This window comes from Anarrhichthys ocellatus, unplaced genomic scaffold, assembly GCF_004355925.1.
Source record: "Anarrhichthys ocellatus isolate YVR2014 unplaced genomic scaffold, GSC_Weel_1.0 scaffold24, whole genome shotgun sequence".
Classification (NCBI taxonomy): Eukaryota; Metazoa; Chordata; class Actinopteri; order Perciformes; family Anarhichadidae; genus Anarrhichthys; species Anarrhichthys ocellatus.
The window spans coordinates 10,160,641-10,178,782 of NW_022280054.1; the positions used below are offsets into that span (position 1 = coordinate 10,160,641).

The following is an 18,142-nucleotide window of genomic DNA, read 5'->3' on the forward strand; positions in this document are numbered from 1 at the left end:
TCTCTCTGTGTCTCTCTCTCTCTCTCTGTGTCTCTCTGTGTCTCTCTTGTCTCTCTGTGTCTCTGTACAGGACCCGGGACAGGCCGAGACATCAACGGCTCTGCCTGTGTATCTCAATCACTGTGGCTCCTGCTGGCCTGCTTCGCCTGCCTTTTCTTCAAGTGTTAATACCACTGCCCAACTCTTCCTCTTCTCCCCCCTCCTGGCCTCCCTTCTCCTTCTCCTCTTCCTCCTTCTCTCCAACTCACCGACATCCTTATTGCTACCTTATTACCAACTTTACCGCTCCCCCCCCCCGCGCCCCCAGACTGTTTGCATTATGATACGAAAACCTTATGTGCTCGCGAGCACTGCTTACAGATATTATGGAAAATGATGGGTTATGAGTAAAATGTGAGAAGAACAACAAAAACGGTGACATGAAGGACGGAACAAGCAAACAGTGCTCTTGAATTGCATTGTTCTTAATTTGTTTGCACTTGTTTATTTCTCTTATATCTTGTCTTCTGGGATTTGTTGTATTTTTGTCTTCATGGGAAAGCAGAGGCGCCCGCTCACAGGGATGCCAACAATCATATGTCTCTAGAAGTACTGAAGACACAAAGATATATTTCTTCTTACTCCCATAGATGCATTGTGTTAACTTAATTGTAGATGTATCCGAGTGTTTAACCAGTGCATTAATGAACATCATGCAAAGTATCTGCCAAATATCCATAAACTATATAGATTTGAAACTAACACATACAGAAATCAAAGGGAAAATAGCGTAATGGGACTCAGCGTGATAGTAAAGCCTGCACATCATAATCTGATGCTACTAAACTGAAACACAGACAAAGAGTAAGAGCAGGATATCTCTCCAATCAGTGACATTGTTTCCAGAAGCAGCAGCCAATCGGGTTGTTGCTGTCGAGCCCAGAAATCAAGGATTCAGTAAATAGAATCGACTTGATCCTACTGAGCTGAACCACGCGGTGTACAAAGCTGAGGAAATTAGTATATCTTGGGATGGATTCCTACATCTTCATTCAGTGGCTTCGCAACTACTCGCCTTTATCCCAAACGAATCCCGCTTTTCTTTTGCAGCAGGAAAAGAAACACAGTAGGTTATAGTGACGCGTACTGTACATAGTAACATTTTGTATTTCTCTATGAAAAGACAACTTGTTCTGCCACTGTTAACAACAGGACACAAAGAAAAGGTTTTGCAGTGTAGGTTGCTTGTTTGATGACCGATCAACCATACGGTGCAGTCTGTCTCTGCTCCACAGCAGGCTGCATCCCATTTAGCTGTACCACATGGTGTTTTCTTTCAGTTTCTTTTGTTTTAGGATCATTCTTCTATACTGCTGGAATTTGGATAAAAAATGTATGACACCAATGAATGACTTACTTTTTAGTTTTTCTCTCTCAAAGAAGTATGCGTGTTTTAATATGAAATGATACAGAAAAATTCATAATATATTGATATTGAGGTTGATTTTTTTTCCGTCTTTACCTCATTCATTTTAGTTTGTGTGTGTGTGTGTGTGTGTGTGTGTGTATATACTTGAATCCAATGTCCTTATACTATATGAAAAGGCAAATTTTATGTGTCCATGTTTCTGAGTAGGGTAGCAAACTGTTGAGGGTAATTAACTTGTAGATCTCTTGAACTGGCAACCCTGCTCTATCATGTGAACCGAAGCCCATTAGAAGATGATGTTTTTTTTTTAAAAAAAGCATAAAAAGAAAATAGTTTTGTGCAGTTCTTATTGTACCTATCATTGAGATAATACAAGTGCTGGCTTATATGATGTGTTAGAGAATGGAATATTATGTTTAGCTTGCAATACCAGGAATTCAATATGAAAGCAGCAAGCGAATGAAGACCGAATGCTTAGTCCACTCAATGGCCACCAAGTGCTGATGGGCATCTTTAACAAAATAATACCATTACATAACATGTTCTACAGCTCATTTTCTCATGACACCTCGCCAATCACTGAATTTATTTCTTCATGAACATAACCGGTTCAATGAATACTACATTTGTCAATTATTTTGTAAAAGAAGAAGAACTTTCAAACAGTGTTATTCATTCAGGAGACAGCCCAAAGGTCATTCCCTTTTATGACAAGAATTGCTGAAATTGGTGTCACTATTAGCTGCCTTTTTGTCATGTATTTTGACCTACTGTGAGGTGACTAATAGCGGACGGACTCCAGCGCTCAGCTCAGCTCCTTGACTGGATGTGTTCATGTCTCGCTCTTCTGACAACCAGGCCGAGATAGTACTAGTACTGTAAAACACACGTGTAATTAATTGTCATCCTTGTCATACATTAAAGAAATTCTCGCAGGTGTTTTCATTGTAAATGCTTCTGAGGCCATAGTTGTGTGACTTCGTAGTGTTGGTAATTGCCATCTGATCCAGTCTAACTTTCATGTGGGCTCATCGGTAGAAGCAGAGCTGTACAGAGGCCTGAAACAAGACACAATTCCAATCAAAGCAGAATCATTTAAACAGTTAAGACTAAATCTCTAACAGCTCTATCACACAAACAATATCTTATAATCTGATTTCTCAGTCTAGGAAGTGATAAGAAAGCCGCTTTATACTCTCATCATCTTACACATGCTTTTTTTATTGATTTTCTACGACTGAACAACTCTGCTGTGTCCACTTTAACGTGGAAGTACTTGACTCCTGATGTTTTTCTACTACAATAGTAATTCTGCAGACTCTCTTCTCGCTTTTTAGCCTCCGGCTAGCTCGTACTGGAGGAGTTTGTCAGCAACAGTTATCTGCTTACTGTAGAAAGAAATGAATGATCTGGAAGCTGTGTTGAAAATAGTTCTTCATGATCAGTTTGCATGAGTGTGGTCTGTGCTACAGGTCTATTTTAGTAAGTCTGTCCGTCTCACTAGCCTACTGTATGTGTCGCATAAAAAAAGAAAAACCTCAGGGCAGTGCAAAGCTGGCAGGCTCTCAGACAAACTCAACTGTGTTTTTTTGCTGGAGGAGACTCTGACAGAATACCAGAGCAGGGTCGAATATCTCCAAATTATGCTCAGCATTTAATTTAACCTGCTTGGAATGCATGATGAGTAAAATAATCTATTTTAAAGGAAGCTACAGCATATTGACTGTCATTGTTTGAACTTTCTACCATTCAGGTGATTATCATGCGAGGCAAACCTCCCCAATGTGGATGTCCAAGTGTTTCCACGCAGGTTAAACCCAGCCAATAAGCACTGACTGATACTAAGTACACTTGTGTAAAAGCCATGGAGCTCTGTCTTATCCATATAGGACAAAGGAATAAGGAATATTGTCCTTCCTTTGTTAATAGAGAGACCAACAGCCAGCCTATAGACACAGCACCAACCCCCCCCTGTAGAGAGATCAGGCGATCTACTGAGGACTGTAGATACAGCTATCCAAGTTTACTATTGAGCATTGCCTCAAAACATCCCCATCGCTTCACTGTACAAAAATGGCTTATGTATGTGCGCGTGTTCACTCTGACTCGGATTCTGATTCTGTTCGTTATTATTAACCTACCTGAGGCATGAGATACATGACCAGTTGGACAAATAGCTAACTTTCTGCTTTCCGTTGAGCTATGGTTACAATAGTAACCTTCTAAGTTTAAATTCTTTTTTTCTTTTCCTCCTCTATGTGTATATACAGTGTGATGTTTCCACACTAGAATGTTGTAAAGTCAGCAAATCCATAAGATCGTGTTTATACAACTCAACATTTAAAGATTCAAACAGCAACTGTAACTATCACGTTTGTACCTCCCTTCCCTATGTCATGGGAAATCAAGATTCAATCATGGATATTACACAGCAATGTCCCGTTTTTCTTTTTGTTTTACTTTATTATGGCATAAGGTAACTGCAGTCAGTTTCTAAAAAAAAAAAGATATGTAATAAAGGAATATGAGAAAATGTTCATAACACAAAATAAAGTTGTTTGAATTCAGTGTTCTGTATTTGAATGTGACTTTGAAATGCCCAGGGCAAATAACCTTTTTCTTGGAGATAGCTTGGAACACACAGAATCTTAATGGTACAATTGTGTTTCTCACCGTGTAACATGCAAATAAAATAATATATGTATTGTTGTATTCTCCTTGGAAGACGTTTTGTCCTCAGAAAGTGTGACAAATACGACTATGACTCAGCTCATCACCATGGGAATGTTCCAGTTTCACTTTTTTGTGCATAGATTAAAGTTAAGAGTTGTGTCATCACAAAACATGGACAAACATTAATACAAATATGGCAGACTTTTTATTCTACATAACTGCACCGTACTGTCATGGGAGCTGCTGCAGTAAATTGTTTCACCACAAGATGTCACAACAGCACACAACAGTCTGTGACACATAAACAATTTGTAACACTAATAATTGTACATTTATAAAATTTCACCGCCGAACTGCATGCTGGGTACAGCTCCTTCGCTCCAGTAACGTTACATTAAAGAACAGAACAGAGCGATGCAGGATGAACAAAGACAGACCGGAGCAGTGTTACGTCAGTGTTACATCATTTAATGAATCATGAACATTATATGATTTAACCACTAGAGGGCAGCAGTGTTAAATCATTTAATGAGTCATAAACATTACACGATTTAACCACTAGAGGGCAGCAGTGTTAAATCATTTAATGAGTAATAAACATTACACGATTTAACCACTAGAGGGCAGCAGTGTTAAATCATTTAATGAATCATAAACATTACACGATTTAACCACTAGAGGGCAGCAGTGTTACATCATTGAATGAATCATAAACATTACACAATTTAACCACTAGAGGGCAGCAGTGTTACATCATTGAATGAATCATAAACATTACACGATTTAACCACAAAGTATGTCCGAAAAAGTCATAGAAAAAGTATTTAGAAAAGAAAAAGTCATATTATAGTATATCGGAAAAAGTAAAAAAGTATGTGTCGGAAAAAAAGTTAGTGTTGTATGTCGAAAAGGTTGAAACAGTTATACCTGTTTTAAAAAAAGTAATTGTATACTATGTCGTCAAAAGTAAAAAACAAGTCATAGTATAGTATGTCAAAAAAAAAAATAATGTAATTCATTGTATTGTATGTCAAAAGTAAGGCAAGTACAGTACCAATGAAACCGATGGGTTTTAGAAATAAATTGTGACAAAGCAGTGCTGGATGTATTTATTTTAAAACACTCTTTTTAAGAGTGCAAAGAGGAGGAGGGTCGGAGATATAGGGTCATAAAATACACTTTTTAATTACAGGACTGCTTCAGCAAACCAGCTTCTTTAGCTTGAAGGTCACACAACTTGTGTGAGACTGAGGATTGTATTTGGTTCACCTTCGGGTAATTACTATTTATTTAATTTTGTTTTACTAAAGACTGCTATGTTGACGGAAGTTGCATGGTTCATATTTGAACTCCTTGCAATTGCATGGGCTCTTGCATACTTCTCTCGCTGCATCCAGTCAATAGGATCTTTACATATATCTCTCTCTCTGAAATAGAACATTCATAATTTGAAATGTGTTTCGAATGTCCACTAGCATGTATTTGAAGTATTTCAGAAACCTGGATAAGACCTTAGGCTTTGAGAAACCTAACTAGCACTTTGTCAGAAACCGGGATACTGTGGTACATGAACGAGTGACTATCCAGATTATCCAGGGATTACCAGGGTGCTCATGTTTCATGTAAGCGTCTTGTCTCTAATGAGATCAGCACCAGGATAAGACTCAGAAGAAAGATACTAACGGGAATGGTGCATCCCATGCATGCTGTCAGGTGTTGCCTATGTGAATGAAATGTGTCTAAAATAGTGGTTACGAAGGTTTTGCAAATGATTAGCTAGTGTCCCTGAGTATTTAGTTAAAGTCTTAAAGTTTGCTTGGTGCATGATATCAACATCTTAAGTGTAACAAATACACATATTCACTTTCTTGCCTAGTTTGATGAAGATTGATGAAGATGAATTCTGCGCAACCAGCGCAACTATAACATGGCTTTAAACAAACTCCACAGTTTATGGTGGTAATTGGCACATTTGCTTTATTTTGAAAACAGACATTGAAACCATTTTTATTTTTTCATAATTTTTTTTCTCACAAGTTTGAACTTGATAAGGTTGAAACTGGACATTGCACTCACTGGAACATGGGAAAAGTTTGTTTGATTTTTCTTTTTACTTTTTTTTTGTGTAACATCAGTGCATTTTTATTTTATTCAGTATTTTTCCAATTCATATAAACTGTCATAACAACACCAAAGACATCAAAAAAGAAGCCGCCACACCTCTTAAGTTTTTGTGACTGCGAAAAAGTTCCTCTCAGAGGGAGAGTTCCCATCATGCATCTGGTTCGATGGTTCATGCTACTGTTCTCACTTTTGGTTGTCAGAACACAAATAGTCATGTAAGAGCCAGTTACACCAATACTATAGCTGACTTCTATAGTTTATTATATGCGTATATCATTTAAATGGCAACAGGTCCTTTACTGTAAATGTGAGTAGACAGGGAGTTTGTAAAAGGGGTGTAAACCAAGCTTGAATGACTCAAGCAGAATAGAGAGGGAGCAATAGTCTTGTCCTATGTGTGTTTTTTTGGATTCAGGATAAAGCTGCCCAACTGGAAGTGTCACACGTTTAATTATACATTCTATTCTCCATCCGATGTGTCAGTACATTACCTATTTGCAGTGTTCTCAATACACTTGTGGTGCTGAAAACTAGAGTTGCATTTTAAACCAGCTTGTTTTTGTGCGTCCATTTGCAGAAGTACGGATTTTATTTTGCGAAATGTGTTGAAATAAAGTGCATTGAAATGCAAATAAAGTGTGGTGCATTCACAACGCATTTTAAATGTGTAAATATCCAGTTGGGAGCGTTCATTCCACCACTGATTCACTTATAATAGAGAGTGGTAACAATCATTTTTCATAATCAACATCAACCATCATCCTCATCATCACCACTTCCTCATAGTATTAGCTTGAGCCAAAAAACGTAACGCTGGAAACTCCCCCAACATGAGTAAATCATTGCCACACAAAAAATGACAAACAAATAGAAACGCACTGCCTTCACATTGGGAAGGCCAAGAGCAACTTTTTTAGATTTTTGTTTTTGTGTTATTCTTCATAATTCTGCTTTCTTTAGGTTAGACTTCGCCTTAGTCATCCTTGGACTCAGTGCCCTCCGCCGCTGCATCTGCCGGAGTGGCCTCCTCTGCTTTAGACTCCTCTGCAGCATCTGGGAGGAGGGAGGGAAGGAGGGTGAACGGTAAATAGAGAAAAAGGGAGAGACAGGGGGCATGATACAGAGAAGGTGGGTCGGGGAGAGGAGAGAAGAAGAGAGAAAATTAGACTGCGGAGAGGAGGTTTTACATTGTGAAGTTGGAATAATAAAGCGCTCTCTGGGTCTTCTGACATACTGTGCATCAAAGTATCAGCTGCTAATTTTGATGTTTAAAATATTTCAGCTCCAAAGGTTTTGTGTATTCAAAAAAAAGCACAAGATAACATTCAAAAAGCATGAAAATGTGGCTTGAAAATACACAGAAGAATAATTCCATGTTGTTCTCAAGATGTCAACTCAACTGAGAGCGTGTCAGTCAGAAGATGCAACCGAATGTCTGAAATCCCACATTGGCTGTGTAAATAATAAAGGAAGAGAGTGCTCCTAATGGACCCATGAAGCATTTGAACTGACATCACAACACTAACAGCAGCATCTCGGCCTGTCGCATCGAATACTGTGTGATGCCCAGTGTACTGCTCTGTAACAGCATCCAGTGGCTTTATAAAAAGGTGAATACTGCTGAGTAACGATCCCCGATACATCACTAAGCCAATACTAATCGAGTTTGTTGAGTAATATTGCACTGATGCTTCATATTTTTCTATTCTTTTAATTTAATCTTTTGCAGAATACTAATTTGCTGCTAATAAATGATTAATATTGTATGTCTACAGCCTCCAAAATCAAAAGTTAAAAATTCCCTGATAAACCCCGTCGTACAGTGGACTACAAATATTTTATTGTTTCTGACCAAACCTATTATTCAAGAGCCCTTGAGTGATCTCATACCACGATGATCTCATACTCTTAATAGAAAGAGGAGACATCAAAAAATGACATCATTGCATTGGAGAGTGGGGTGACGGAGTGCATGTGTGTGTGTGTGTGTGTGTGTGTGTGTGTGTGTGTGTGTGTGTGTGAGAGGGTAAGGCAGAGAGAAAGACAAAGGAGTGCGGCGACCATGTCTGCGTTAGCGCTTGTACTAATGTGTGAGTTTGTGTGCGCCTCAAGACAGCGTGATCTCTAGGTAAGAGGTAATTAGCCATTTAGCCTGTATGACATGAGAATGCCTTTCTCTACATTCACTGAACTGATGCAAATACAATTTCACCCAATTTTCAAAGAGAAATCAGTTCTGGTATTCTGACATCGGCGCTATCTCAGTCATCTATACCAGTGATGGGGACTAAAATGCTGACACATTTGCAAACGAGAATTAGAGGCGGGAAAACAAAACGCCCAAACTCTGGTGATCTCTGCCTTGGTTTGACGAACCTGAACGCTGATTTCAGGAAACAATGTTAATGAGAACACGAAACTGTAGAACTTGTAATTCAGATATAAAGCAGAGCTGTAAGCACTAGAGTCATCGCCTGATCAGCATTTTGGATGCACTTAATTTACTTTTTTTACAACTTCCATTTACATTTGTAATTTCCTTTTTAACATAAGGCGTGTCGCAACTTGTTCTCTCTCAATTCGAAGAACAGACTCTATCTATTACTTCGAGAGGCAATAGTGATAACTGTAGCGTTCCAGTCTGTCGTCAGTTCAACATGAGAGGACGAAGAAGTCGAGCGGCCTCGAGGGCTTGTCAATCCCGTTGAAGGTACAGGGTTCAGTTACTCTTTTCTTCCTCTCCGCCACCAGTAAAGTACTTCGCGACAGCTCCAGGAGTAGGACTTTCAGTTAGCAGAGCTGTAGCAACTCGCATTTAGCCGGCGAGTTCCTTAGTTCTGTGGGGTTTTATCTTCATATAACTGATAAGACCTATTTGTTTCGAGCATGGCCAGGTACACATTGCACCGTTAACAAAGTGACATATTTATAAATATTAATATTTTAGTTGGTTAAGCAGATTGTGGCCCGCAGTGGATTCTTAATTAGCCGTTGTTTGTCAGGTATCGTTTGTTTGTGACAGGCTTCCCCACAGAGTGAATCGTGACCGGTAGGGCTCATTAATCATTCATTAAAATCAGAGCACCTGTTATCTCCGCTCCGCTCCGTGCAGGGCAGCTATCCCATCGAGGTGGTAGCTATGACAACAGGGAGACAGTGCTGCCTAGGTGACCTAGTTTCCGTATAGTTCTCCAGTTTGGTGTGTGTGCCCCCCACCTACTCCAGACTGAGCATGCTCCATTAACTACCTGACTGACCCAGTCTGAGAGTCCTTGGACCAGAAACACAAGACTCTGTTTTATTAATGTCATAATGTAATGTAACTTTTCTTCTCAGGTATAAACGTTTCCACCATAATTGGATGTCAGTGTATTTCTGATATCCTTTAAATCAATTAGCTGATGTTGGGGGTCCATACAGCAAAGATATTATCAAATGTTTCTGACCTGATGTGATGTTTAAAGAGGATTTAATGGGGTCATCCATTTTCACCTATTAGATCATATTAAATTAAATTCATATGAACCTTTATGACTCACATAACGTGATGCTTTTTCATTGAGAAAACAATGCAGCCTTGCTTCTTAACAATACATCTGATCCTTCCCAAGATAACACCAGCCCGTTGTACAACCCTGCTTATCTTTCCCAATCTCCGCCTCTTTATGGGGTTTCCATCTTGTAAAGGCTGAGAAACAAGGCTGTCTAATCTAATATTGAGCTGTGTCTCTGTGTTAACCAGTGAATGGAGGAGAACTGCCAAAGATCTTAAAATCCCAAAGACTCTACAAGCAGATATTTCCTGCAGTGCCTGCCAAGCACGCTACGGAAAGGATTACCTATTCGTGGGTTTTTTTTGTAAGTAATTGCTTCTTGATAGGCGAGTGTATCTGGGATTATTTTTGTGACAGAACACGGTGCCCTCGGGTGCTTGTGCACATCTAAATGTTTGAACTTGAGATCTTGCGAACCTTCTTCGGGGCCCCATCCAATTAGACTTATTGTACCTGGCATGTGCTTGTGTGCATGAAATGGATTTTTAAATGAGTCTGACTGTAATAAATGGACGTTAAAAGCCTTCGTATGATCTGCATACCTTGTTTACCTTTTGTTTGGTTAGGCTCCTCCTTCTCAGCTGTCGGGCTGACAACAGCAGGCACATCGGCTTGTCTGGCCTCCTTTTTCTCTTCGCTCTCCTCTTCCTCCTTATTCTCCACAGCTGTCACTGTGGTGGGACTCTTGGCTGCCGCCGCTGGGGCCTCTACCTCTTTGGGCTTCTCCTCGACTTTCTCCTCCACCTTTGGCTCCTCTTTCGGAGGCTCAGAGGGCGCTGTGGCGGCCGTGGGTGAGGCCGCAGCAGCAGCTGCAGCGACGGCCGGTGCTGCCGCTACGGGAGACGCCGCTTTGCCTCCAGGAGAGGCCGCAGCAGCTGCCGGAGAGTTAGCTGGCTTGTCTGCCACTGGGCTTTTGGCTTGGCTCGTCTCCTCCTCCTTCTTCTTGGCCTCCTCTCCTGCAGCTTCATCCTCCTTTGCAGGTGCATCCTCTCCCTCCACTTTCTTTGCCTCCTCTCCTCCCTCTGTCGCCTCCTCTGCAGCAGCAGGACTGTCTCCCTCTTTCTCTTCCTCTCCGTCTTTCATCTTTTTCCGAGTTATGTGTCCGCGGAAGCTAGCCTGTATTTTCGTGGCAGCCTTGTGGGCCTTGTCCTCGGGTTTGTTGGTGGTGCCATCCTGTTCAATCTTCTGGTCCGCATCCTCATTCTTCTCCACCTGGTAGCCAAAAGAAAGTACAGCAAGTTACCATCAACTATCAACAATCGCCACCAAGCAGGTCCACTGGAAACCAGCAAAGGAAAGTACTGGTTGTTATGCTAAAAGGTGGCAAAGAATCCCTCTACTGTGGGGATGTGTAGCTTGAGGATGATCCCAAAGTGTCATGCTGGTAAAAAAAAGGGTTTAATTTGGCATGAATTGAAAAGACAGAAGTCAGAAAAAGACATAAGTATATGCCAAGAGACAGGGTTTATTAGTTAACTTGTGGATTTATCGGATAGCCATTACTGGAGAGTTTTAGATTGGGAAAAGTTGGGTTAGGGTTTCAGGACTGGTTTAGAATTGAGTAAACGTGTAGGACTGGATGAGGAACAGGGTTAGGAACAGGACAGTGCACAATGTAATATTGAAAGGGGTTCCGTGATATTACCTTCTGTAACTGGGTCCATAGCTGTCCATCAAATAGTGGGTTGTGCTATGAGTCATATAAATCTAATGAAAAGAAATCAAATCAAATAAAGGAATGAATGATGGGCACTCAAAGTGGCAAACAAAATGAATCAGTACATTCAAAATGAATAGGCAAACAAATTAAGGTAAAATATTCTCGGGCCAAAGCTCGAGCAATCAAAAGCTTAAAATGTGCACCGAAAATTAATATGAATAAGCAACATGAAGCAAACATGAACTGTCAAAGAGCATGCAGGCAGTGCATCATCAGTTCGCCAAATGATAAAGATGTGAAAACTGAGGAATCTGTGTTTTTAGTCCTTCCAGGTATCAAGTCTTTGTCAGGAACCAGTGATGTATTTGACAATAGAATGGATCTACTGAATTAGATCATGTCGTGTGCCGGAAAGAGGTGATTTAGTGTCATCGTGAATCACGGGATTACCAGATGTGTGTGAGGATTGTCTCCACATTATAGATTGGATACACTAGCATCTGGTGCACGACCAAATGACTAAGCGTTTACTGCGGTTTTTTCAATCCAGAGATGAAGCTGATATTGTCCTCTCGATAATAGCGCTGAAATGGATTCAGTGAATAATTAAACTTAAATTAATAAATTCTCCATGGCATTCATAAATGTCCCCTTGGATTCACTGCTAATGATATCTTCAAAATTGTAACCCAAAAAATAAAGCAAGCATTGAAAATAAAGACTCTTTCTCCCAAAATAATGAGCCCACCTCTACCTCTCTAGGTACCGTAGCTTTCCACGGCTCCGTCTCTGGCTGCTAGGGAACGAGCTGCCGGCTAGAATCTCCTCAGCATTCACCGCCATACCCCTCCCAACCATCAAAGGTTACCTTGACAACCAGAGTGCTAACTCATCACAGCGCTGTCTGCTGGTTGGTGCTATGAAAGACTATATGTCACCCTGATTGGCAGTGCACCTGACCCCACAGGGGAGCGGGGCCAATAGGAACTCGTAAATCAGGTTCGGGGCAATCAGCATGGCTAAGGAGGGGCTGTGTGTGATGCAGGATGCGGTGGTGTGGGCCCAGTGGGAGGGACCCATAGGGTTTATATGTATCAATGCTGGCAATCTATGTCAAATGAGCAGTAGCATCTTCTTTAAGGTCAGTTAATTTGAGTGGAAATGGTTTTCAAGATGCGACTCGGTGGCTACGTCTATCCGTCTGTCTCCCGATACCCTGCCGTCTCTAATGGTGTCATTATATTGGATATGAGGGTTGTCTTGGACAGCTGCCTGCGTGAGGAATCGTATCTGCGAGACATGATTTAAGAGCCAGAGGCCCTGAACCAACATGTCTTCTTCAGGGTCGGTGTGTCAGTGCAATATTGGAGCAGAGGCCAAGGTGCAGCAGCTGTGTTGGTATATTCACCTCCTCCACTTTTATTCACGTGCCATCCCCCAGGGTTCAGGGTGTAAATCCTGCAGTTCTTAATATACACCATCGTCCCTGAAGCAATTTTGTGCAATGTGATATTAAAAAAATCAATCTGATACGGCTGGATGTGGCTTTACTTTTGCGCCTCAAATATAGTGATTTATGTGTAAAACTCGGGCTGTTTACTTAACAATCCGCTATTAAGTGTGGAAATAAACTTCAGCAAGTGTCCTGCTATTAGAACAGCCAACGTGGAGACCGACGAAGCATCATCGGCACACCCTTCTGCCCTTAATAATATGCAGGTCTCTGGTGTCTTATTGGGCTTTTACTATGTCTGATCTCATGGGTACTTACAATTGCTAAAAAGAAATGACCTAAGCACTTAACTCTAAATAGAATTACTTACTGGCTGCAAAACAGTGAGTCAGTCAGAGAGAGAGAGAAAGCAATGGATGAGGGTGTCTGCGAATATGGGGGTATGACATCATTGTTGGAACAGGGGGGTATGTCATCCACTTTAGAGATCTGGGTGTGACTCCAAATGTAATAAAATGCCAGCAGAGTGCCAGGTGATCTCATATCAGTGTATGAAGACTTGGGAAGAAACATCACCATCATGGTTTGACCACAATTGTAGCGTCATCATTTACATTATTGATGTTTGTCTGCATGCATCGCCCTCAAAAGTGCTGCGCTGTGATTTTCTGACCGATGTAGTCCGTTTCCATGGACCATAAGATTCGGTATCGAGCACCTTTGACCTGTCGTATCAAACTTATTACGCTGTGATGAGCAAGGCACCTGTGGTTTAGTGACTGCGATAGTTGCCACATTAAAAGTCTATAATCTAAAACAGAAGCATTATTTCAAATCCTTTAAGAATTGCTTCTCGACTGTGAATTGAACCCTGGTCACGTAGCCTCCTGCAGGCGCTGTTCCACTCGGTGTCTGTGCGGCACACATCTTCATTCATAAATACATCGGCACCTCCCAAAGGTGCCGAACACCACAAGGTGCGCTCCCTTTGAGTCTTCACACCAAGACTCCCGGCCGTTTAAACTCTTCCTTGATTCACTTGCAGTGAGGGATACATTTGCATTCTCAGGTTAATCAAATGACTCATTACAATTAGCTTGGAGTATTTCCTCTTCAAACGTGGTCCGTCTGGTTGCCACAGATACACCACATTAACCACTTAACAACTGTTCATATTGTCCAGCAACATAAAAGTAGTTTTCTTGCATGTTTGTAACACAGATTATGCAATCCTGCAATTATAATAGTATAATGTAGCAACATTAAACATTCGCTGTAGGACACTTCACTATATGTAGGTGACAAATAATGACTGCCATCTTCATGTTCAGAATCTTAAAGCACAGCAGCTCACAGGATAATGTCTCGAAATACAAGAGTGTCATTCACCAAAGGACAAACGTCTCCGTCTTTCCTGTCTGTAAAGGTAATAAATGCTCATGCCTAAATGTGTTCCGTGCTCTATCAGACGGCTGGATGTGTCTATTATAGCGTTGCCTATCAGCTGCAGCCTGTGCTCTCTCTCCCCGTCTGTCTCTGTCCTTGGGTGGGCATCGGCTGTCGTGAGAACCACACCCGAGAGTCAATGGCTTATTCAACAGAGCCACACACACACACACACACACACACACACACACACACACACACACACCATCCCCCAATGGTGACACACAGTAACAATCCGCCACCTTCCCACTGCCTCATTGCCAGTGCCATTAGGGACTTGTTTCAGGAGGCGGGGGGGGAGGAGGGGAAGAGAACAGAAATGGTGAAAGATATGGTGGAGCGGTGGGGCTTATGGTGGTTAAATTACCACAGAACCAGTGCTCACGCTAATGCACCCAGCAGGCGTGCATATGATCATGATTATTTTTTGAATTCTGATCCATTCGAGTGGGAGACTCCCTTTTCACCTCGTCGCTCCGCCGAGCTTTGGATCGATTGCCGCTAGCGAGAGGAGAGAGAAATATTAAAGGTAATATTTGCATTTATAATGGTGGAGCTTTGCAGAGGCCCTTTTATCACAAACCCAACAGGTGCAGCAGCTTAATTAATTTCATCCAAGTCACTTTTACGTGTAATTACTAAACTATTATTACTGTAAACTATGATTATTAAACAAGACATTGTAATTGATAAAGTATACAGTGCATTGGCTGATTTAAATAAAATGAATAACTCCCCAAACATTTGTCATATTACCACAAATCCCAAATAGAGAGCGAGATAGTAGTAGCCACTGCGCTGGTGGCACACATACTTTCTGCAATGACACCTCTCTCCTGCAAATCCCAGCACGATTTCAATGGCTGTCTGCTTTTCTGCAGGAAGCATCCAGACACTAAAGAGCCAAGACTAGCTGCAGTCTGCAACTGCTGAGTATCTCCGTCTCCTTCTTTCTCTCTCTGCCATCTTTCACTCTCTTTCTCACTGAGCAAACTGCTACCCACTCATTCTCTCTCGCGCTCTCTCTCACACACACACACACACACACACACACACACACATACAGACAGAGCACCACACCCTTTTAGCCAGCTATCTCCTGCAGATGAGGAGAGGGGGGCTCAGGTGGTGACTGCCACAGCCCCCGCTCGCCATCTCTCTCTCTCTCTCTCTCTCTCTCTCTCTCCTTTGACGGTGAATTGATGAGCGATGTTAAAGGATGAACTGTTTCTTTTATGACGGCCCGAGAAAAGATGCTCCACGGCGACTAATAAGCGGCCATATGCCAGCATCATTACATCCTCTGGAGCAGCCTTTAATTAAATTACACCGACTCTGCCTGAACAAAGGCTCTACAATCGCCACTGATCTCATAGGGGCTGGGGCTGAGGATGGGGAAAGGGGCAGTGGACTGAGGAAAGGGGCGAGCCTCAAGTGTAGAGGAGCTGGAGGAAAGGGGCTAGGACATGAACTGGAAATATGGGCTGTGGCTGGTGCTTTGACTGAATCCAGGCTCTGTGGAATGGTACTTTGGGAGCCACAGTATATGAGGAAATAATCATCTCTAAGGTAGCAGACTGGGTCTTGATTTTGGACTAGAAGGATTTAGGCTCAAGGTTAAAGTGGGGCCAAGACAGGCCCTGGTGACAGGAGAACTAGGGATGGAGTTGGGGCGGAGTTGGAAAAGAGCACACATGGGTGGGATTTGAAGTACCGGTTTTAGGGACAAATGGCAGCTTTTGGAAGGTCTGATGATGGAGAAAGACCTGAGTTCAAGATGGGCCTGGAAGAACCTGATCATTGATCTCCCACCAAGCGCTGAGCCGAGGACGAGCAGCATCTTCTGCAGTGGTGAATTTTGTTCTACAACTGCATGAAACTGAAATATAAAGCTGGGGGCTGGGGCTACCGAGGAGAAATAAATGAACTGCTAGTAGCCACTCCCATGGTGAAGATGTTGCAAAAGCACTTAACACTCCACAATGGCAAGACCCACTGCAACACTGCCACGTTTAAAGCAGCAAACTATGCTCTCTGCTCACCCATCCATGAAGACCACAGAGTCTGTCTGGATTAATTTATGCCTCTGCTCCTCAAAAGCAGACGACGGGAGGATAAGTGCTTGTAGGCCGGATATTTTTTTTTCTCCTTCGTGAGACGCGCGAGCTCGAGGCAGCGACAGCGTTCTGTGGGAAAAGCCGGTGCCTCACCCACATGGCTGCAGTGTGCCGGCTTCCTTTCTTTTGATCTTTCTCCCCTTTGCACCTGCTCACCTCCTCCAACCGTCATTCTGCTCGCTCCATCACCACCACATTCCCTGTCGGGTTGAAGCCACCATCCAGTTGCCTCTTTGCTGCATGCCGGCCTCTCCCTACCTTCCCCCATACCTTGAAACCTCCCTCCCTGTCTCAATCCTTTTTTATCACCTCCATTTCTCAGCCTACCAGGTTCCCTTTCACTCTATACCTCCTTTTGCATATACCCCCCCCCCCTCCCTCCCTCCATCTACCTCCATCTACCTCCATGTGCACCAGCGACACTCCACCCCGCCGCTTGTTCTCCTTCTGCCTGCCTGCCTCTCTGCATCCTGCATGTCTTTCAACTGGCAAGCCTTCCTTGCTTCCTTTCTCTTTCTCTCTCTCTCTCTCCTCCCTGCCAGAGTTATTATGACTCATCCCAGCTAACATTTAAGAAGCAATCAAGTGGCATCAGAATCCATTGTGTTATGAGTCCGATAAAATCACAATCGGTTTGAGATAGCAGCAGGAACCCCTAGCCTGATCACACACACAAAACCACCATGATAGCTGTTGAAATTCAGAATGAAGTACAGGAGGGTTCCACCTTCTTCTCCCCTGTCCAGACCCACCCGCTTCCATGCAACACCTTTTTTATAATTATTGCTCTCTGGCACTGAGAGTAGCCATGGGTTATTTTAAACAACCCAATACCAGCCTTTCATACCCTTTAAATGAGTGCACACTTCATAGTACCATCAATTGACAGCATACACTTATAAAGCTGGAGGGTTATGATAATCCATTTAGACTCATTTATTCCCATTGTATTCCCCAGAGGCCACTGACATGATGGTGCTGCTCACTCAATCCGTACCCCACCCTTTTTTCCCTCTCTGTGGAAATTTACTTTCCTGTGTCACCCATTTCTGCTCAAGATAACACGAGTACAAAAGAAACTAAGACCCCCGTTTAAGGCATCAATTAGGAGCACAAAGGTTGGTCAAATTTACGTGAATCATCATTAACAATAGTGGAACAGAGGGGTTCAGTGGAGCTCCTTAACAAACGAGGGAGTATTTCAGAGACAATACAGAATCTATCAAGTGCCTTCATATAATCTTTCACTTTTTTCAAGTGCATGATCAATACGAGGGGATGCCGGGTAGCCCAAGATCGAGTTACAGTCTTGTGCCTCTCTCTGCAAGTACAGTGTGAGGTCTGAGAGGCATTGTGGCAACATCCATTCATGCGGGATAATCACATTAACTAGGCGTGTCTGGGCTCTGTGGATAGACTTCTATAAAGGACAATCAAGGACCCGAGTCAAAGCAAATTACACCCACATTTTCTCTAATCTCTCCTGTAAGCGCCCTGATCCAAGTACAAACTAACAGTCACAAAGTTCAGAGTTGAATCGCATCATTTTGTCATTATGAAAGAGCTGGAAAATATTGATGAAGCAAATCAGAGCAGTTTACCGGTTTGGTTCTTCTTATGCAACACAGCATAGTTGTAGTTGTTGTATCCTCCCTTTTTTCTTCTCTGCTTCTTTCTTCCCTTTTTCCTCCCTTTCACTTCTTCTCT

The 18,142-nt window shown here is 42.3% G+C and overlaps 2 protein-coding genes across 4 annotated transcripts in view; one reads left to right on the top strand and one right to left on the bottom strand.

The window, feature by feature from the left end:
* The window catches only part of lsamp (limbic system associated membrane protein), a 503,490-nt gene extending 502,020 nt beyond the window's left edge, over positions 1-1,470 (top strand). For both annotated transcript variants that reach the window (XM_031860665.1, XM_031860664.1), the window contains one exon: positions 71-1,470. In XM_031860665.1, coding sequence (XP_031716525.1) covers positions 71-168 — 98 coding nt within the window. In that variant the 3' untranslated portion in view covers positions 169-1,470. The remainder of the gene's footprint in view (positions 1-70) is intronic.
* Positions 1,471-6,041: 4,571 nt separating this feature from the next.
* Positions 6,042-18,142, bottom strand: gap43 (growth associated protein 43). 2 transcript variants are annotated; one of them, XM_031861062.1, is made up of 3 exons: positions 18,037-18,142; positions 10,311-10,971; positions 6,042-7,258 (listed from the first exon to the last, which is right to left on the bottom strand). In XM_031861062.1, exons 1-3 carry the CDS (start codon positions 18,064-18,066, stop codon positions 7,179-7,181), a joined length of 771 nt encoding a protein of 256 aa, XP_031716922.1. In that variant the 5' UTR covers positions 18,067-18,142; the 3' UTR covers positions 6,042-7,178. The 2 variants fall into 2 exon arrangements, with proteins under 2 accessions (XP_031716922.1, XP_031716921.1); XM_031861061.1 differs by having other exon boundaries at positions 10,302-10,971.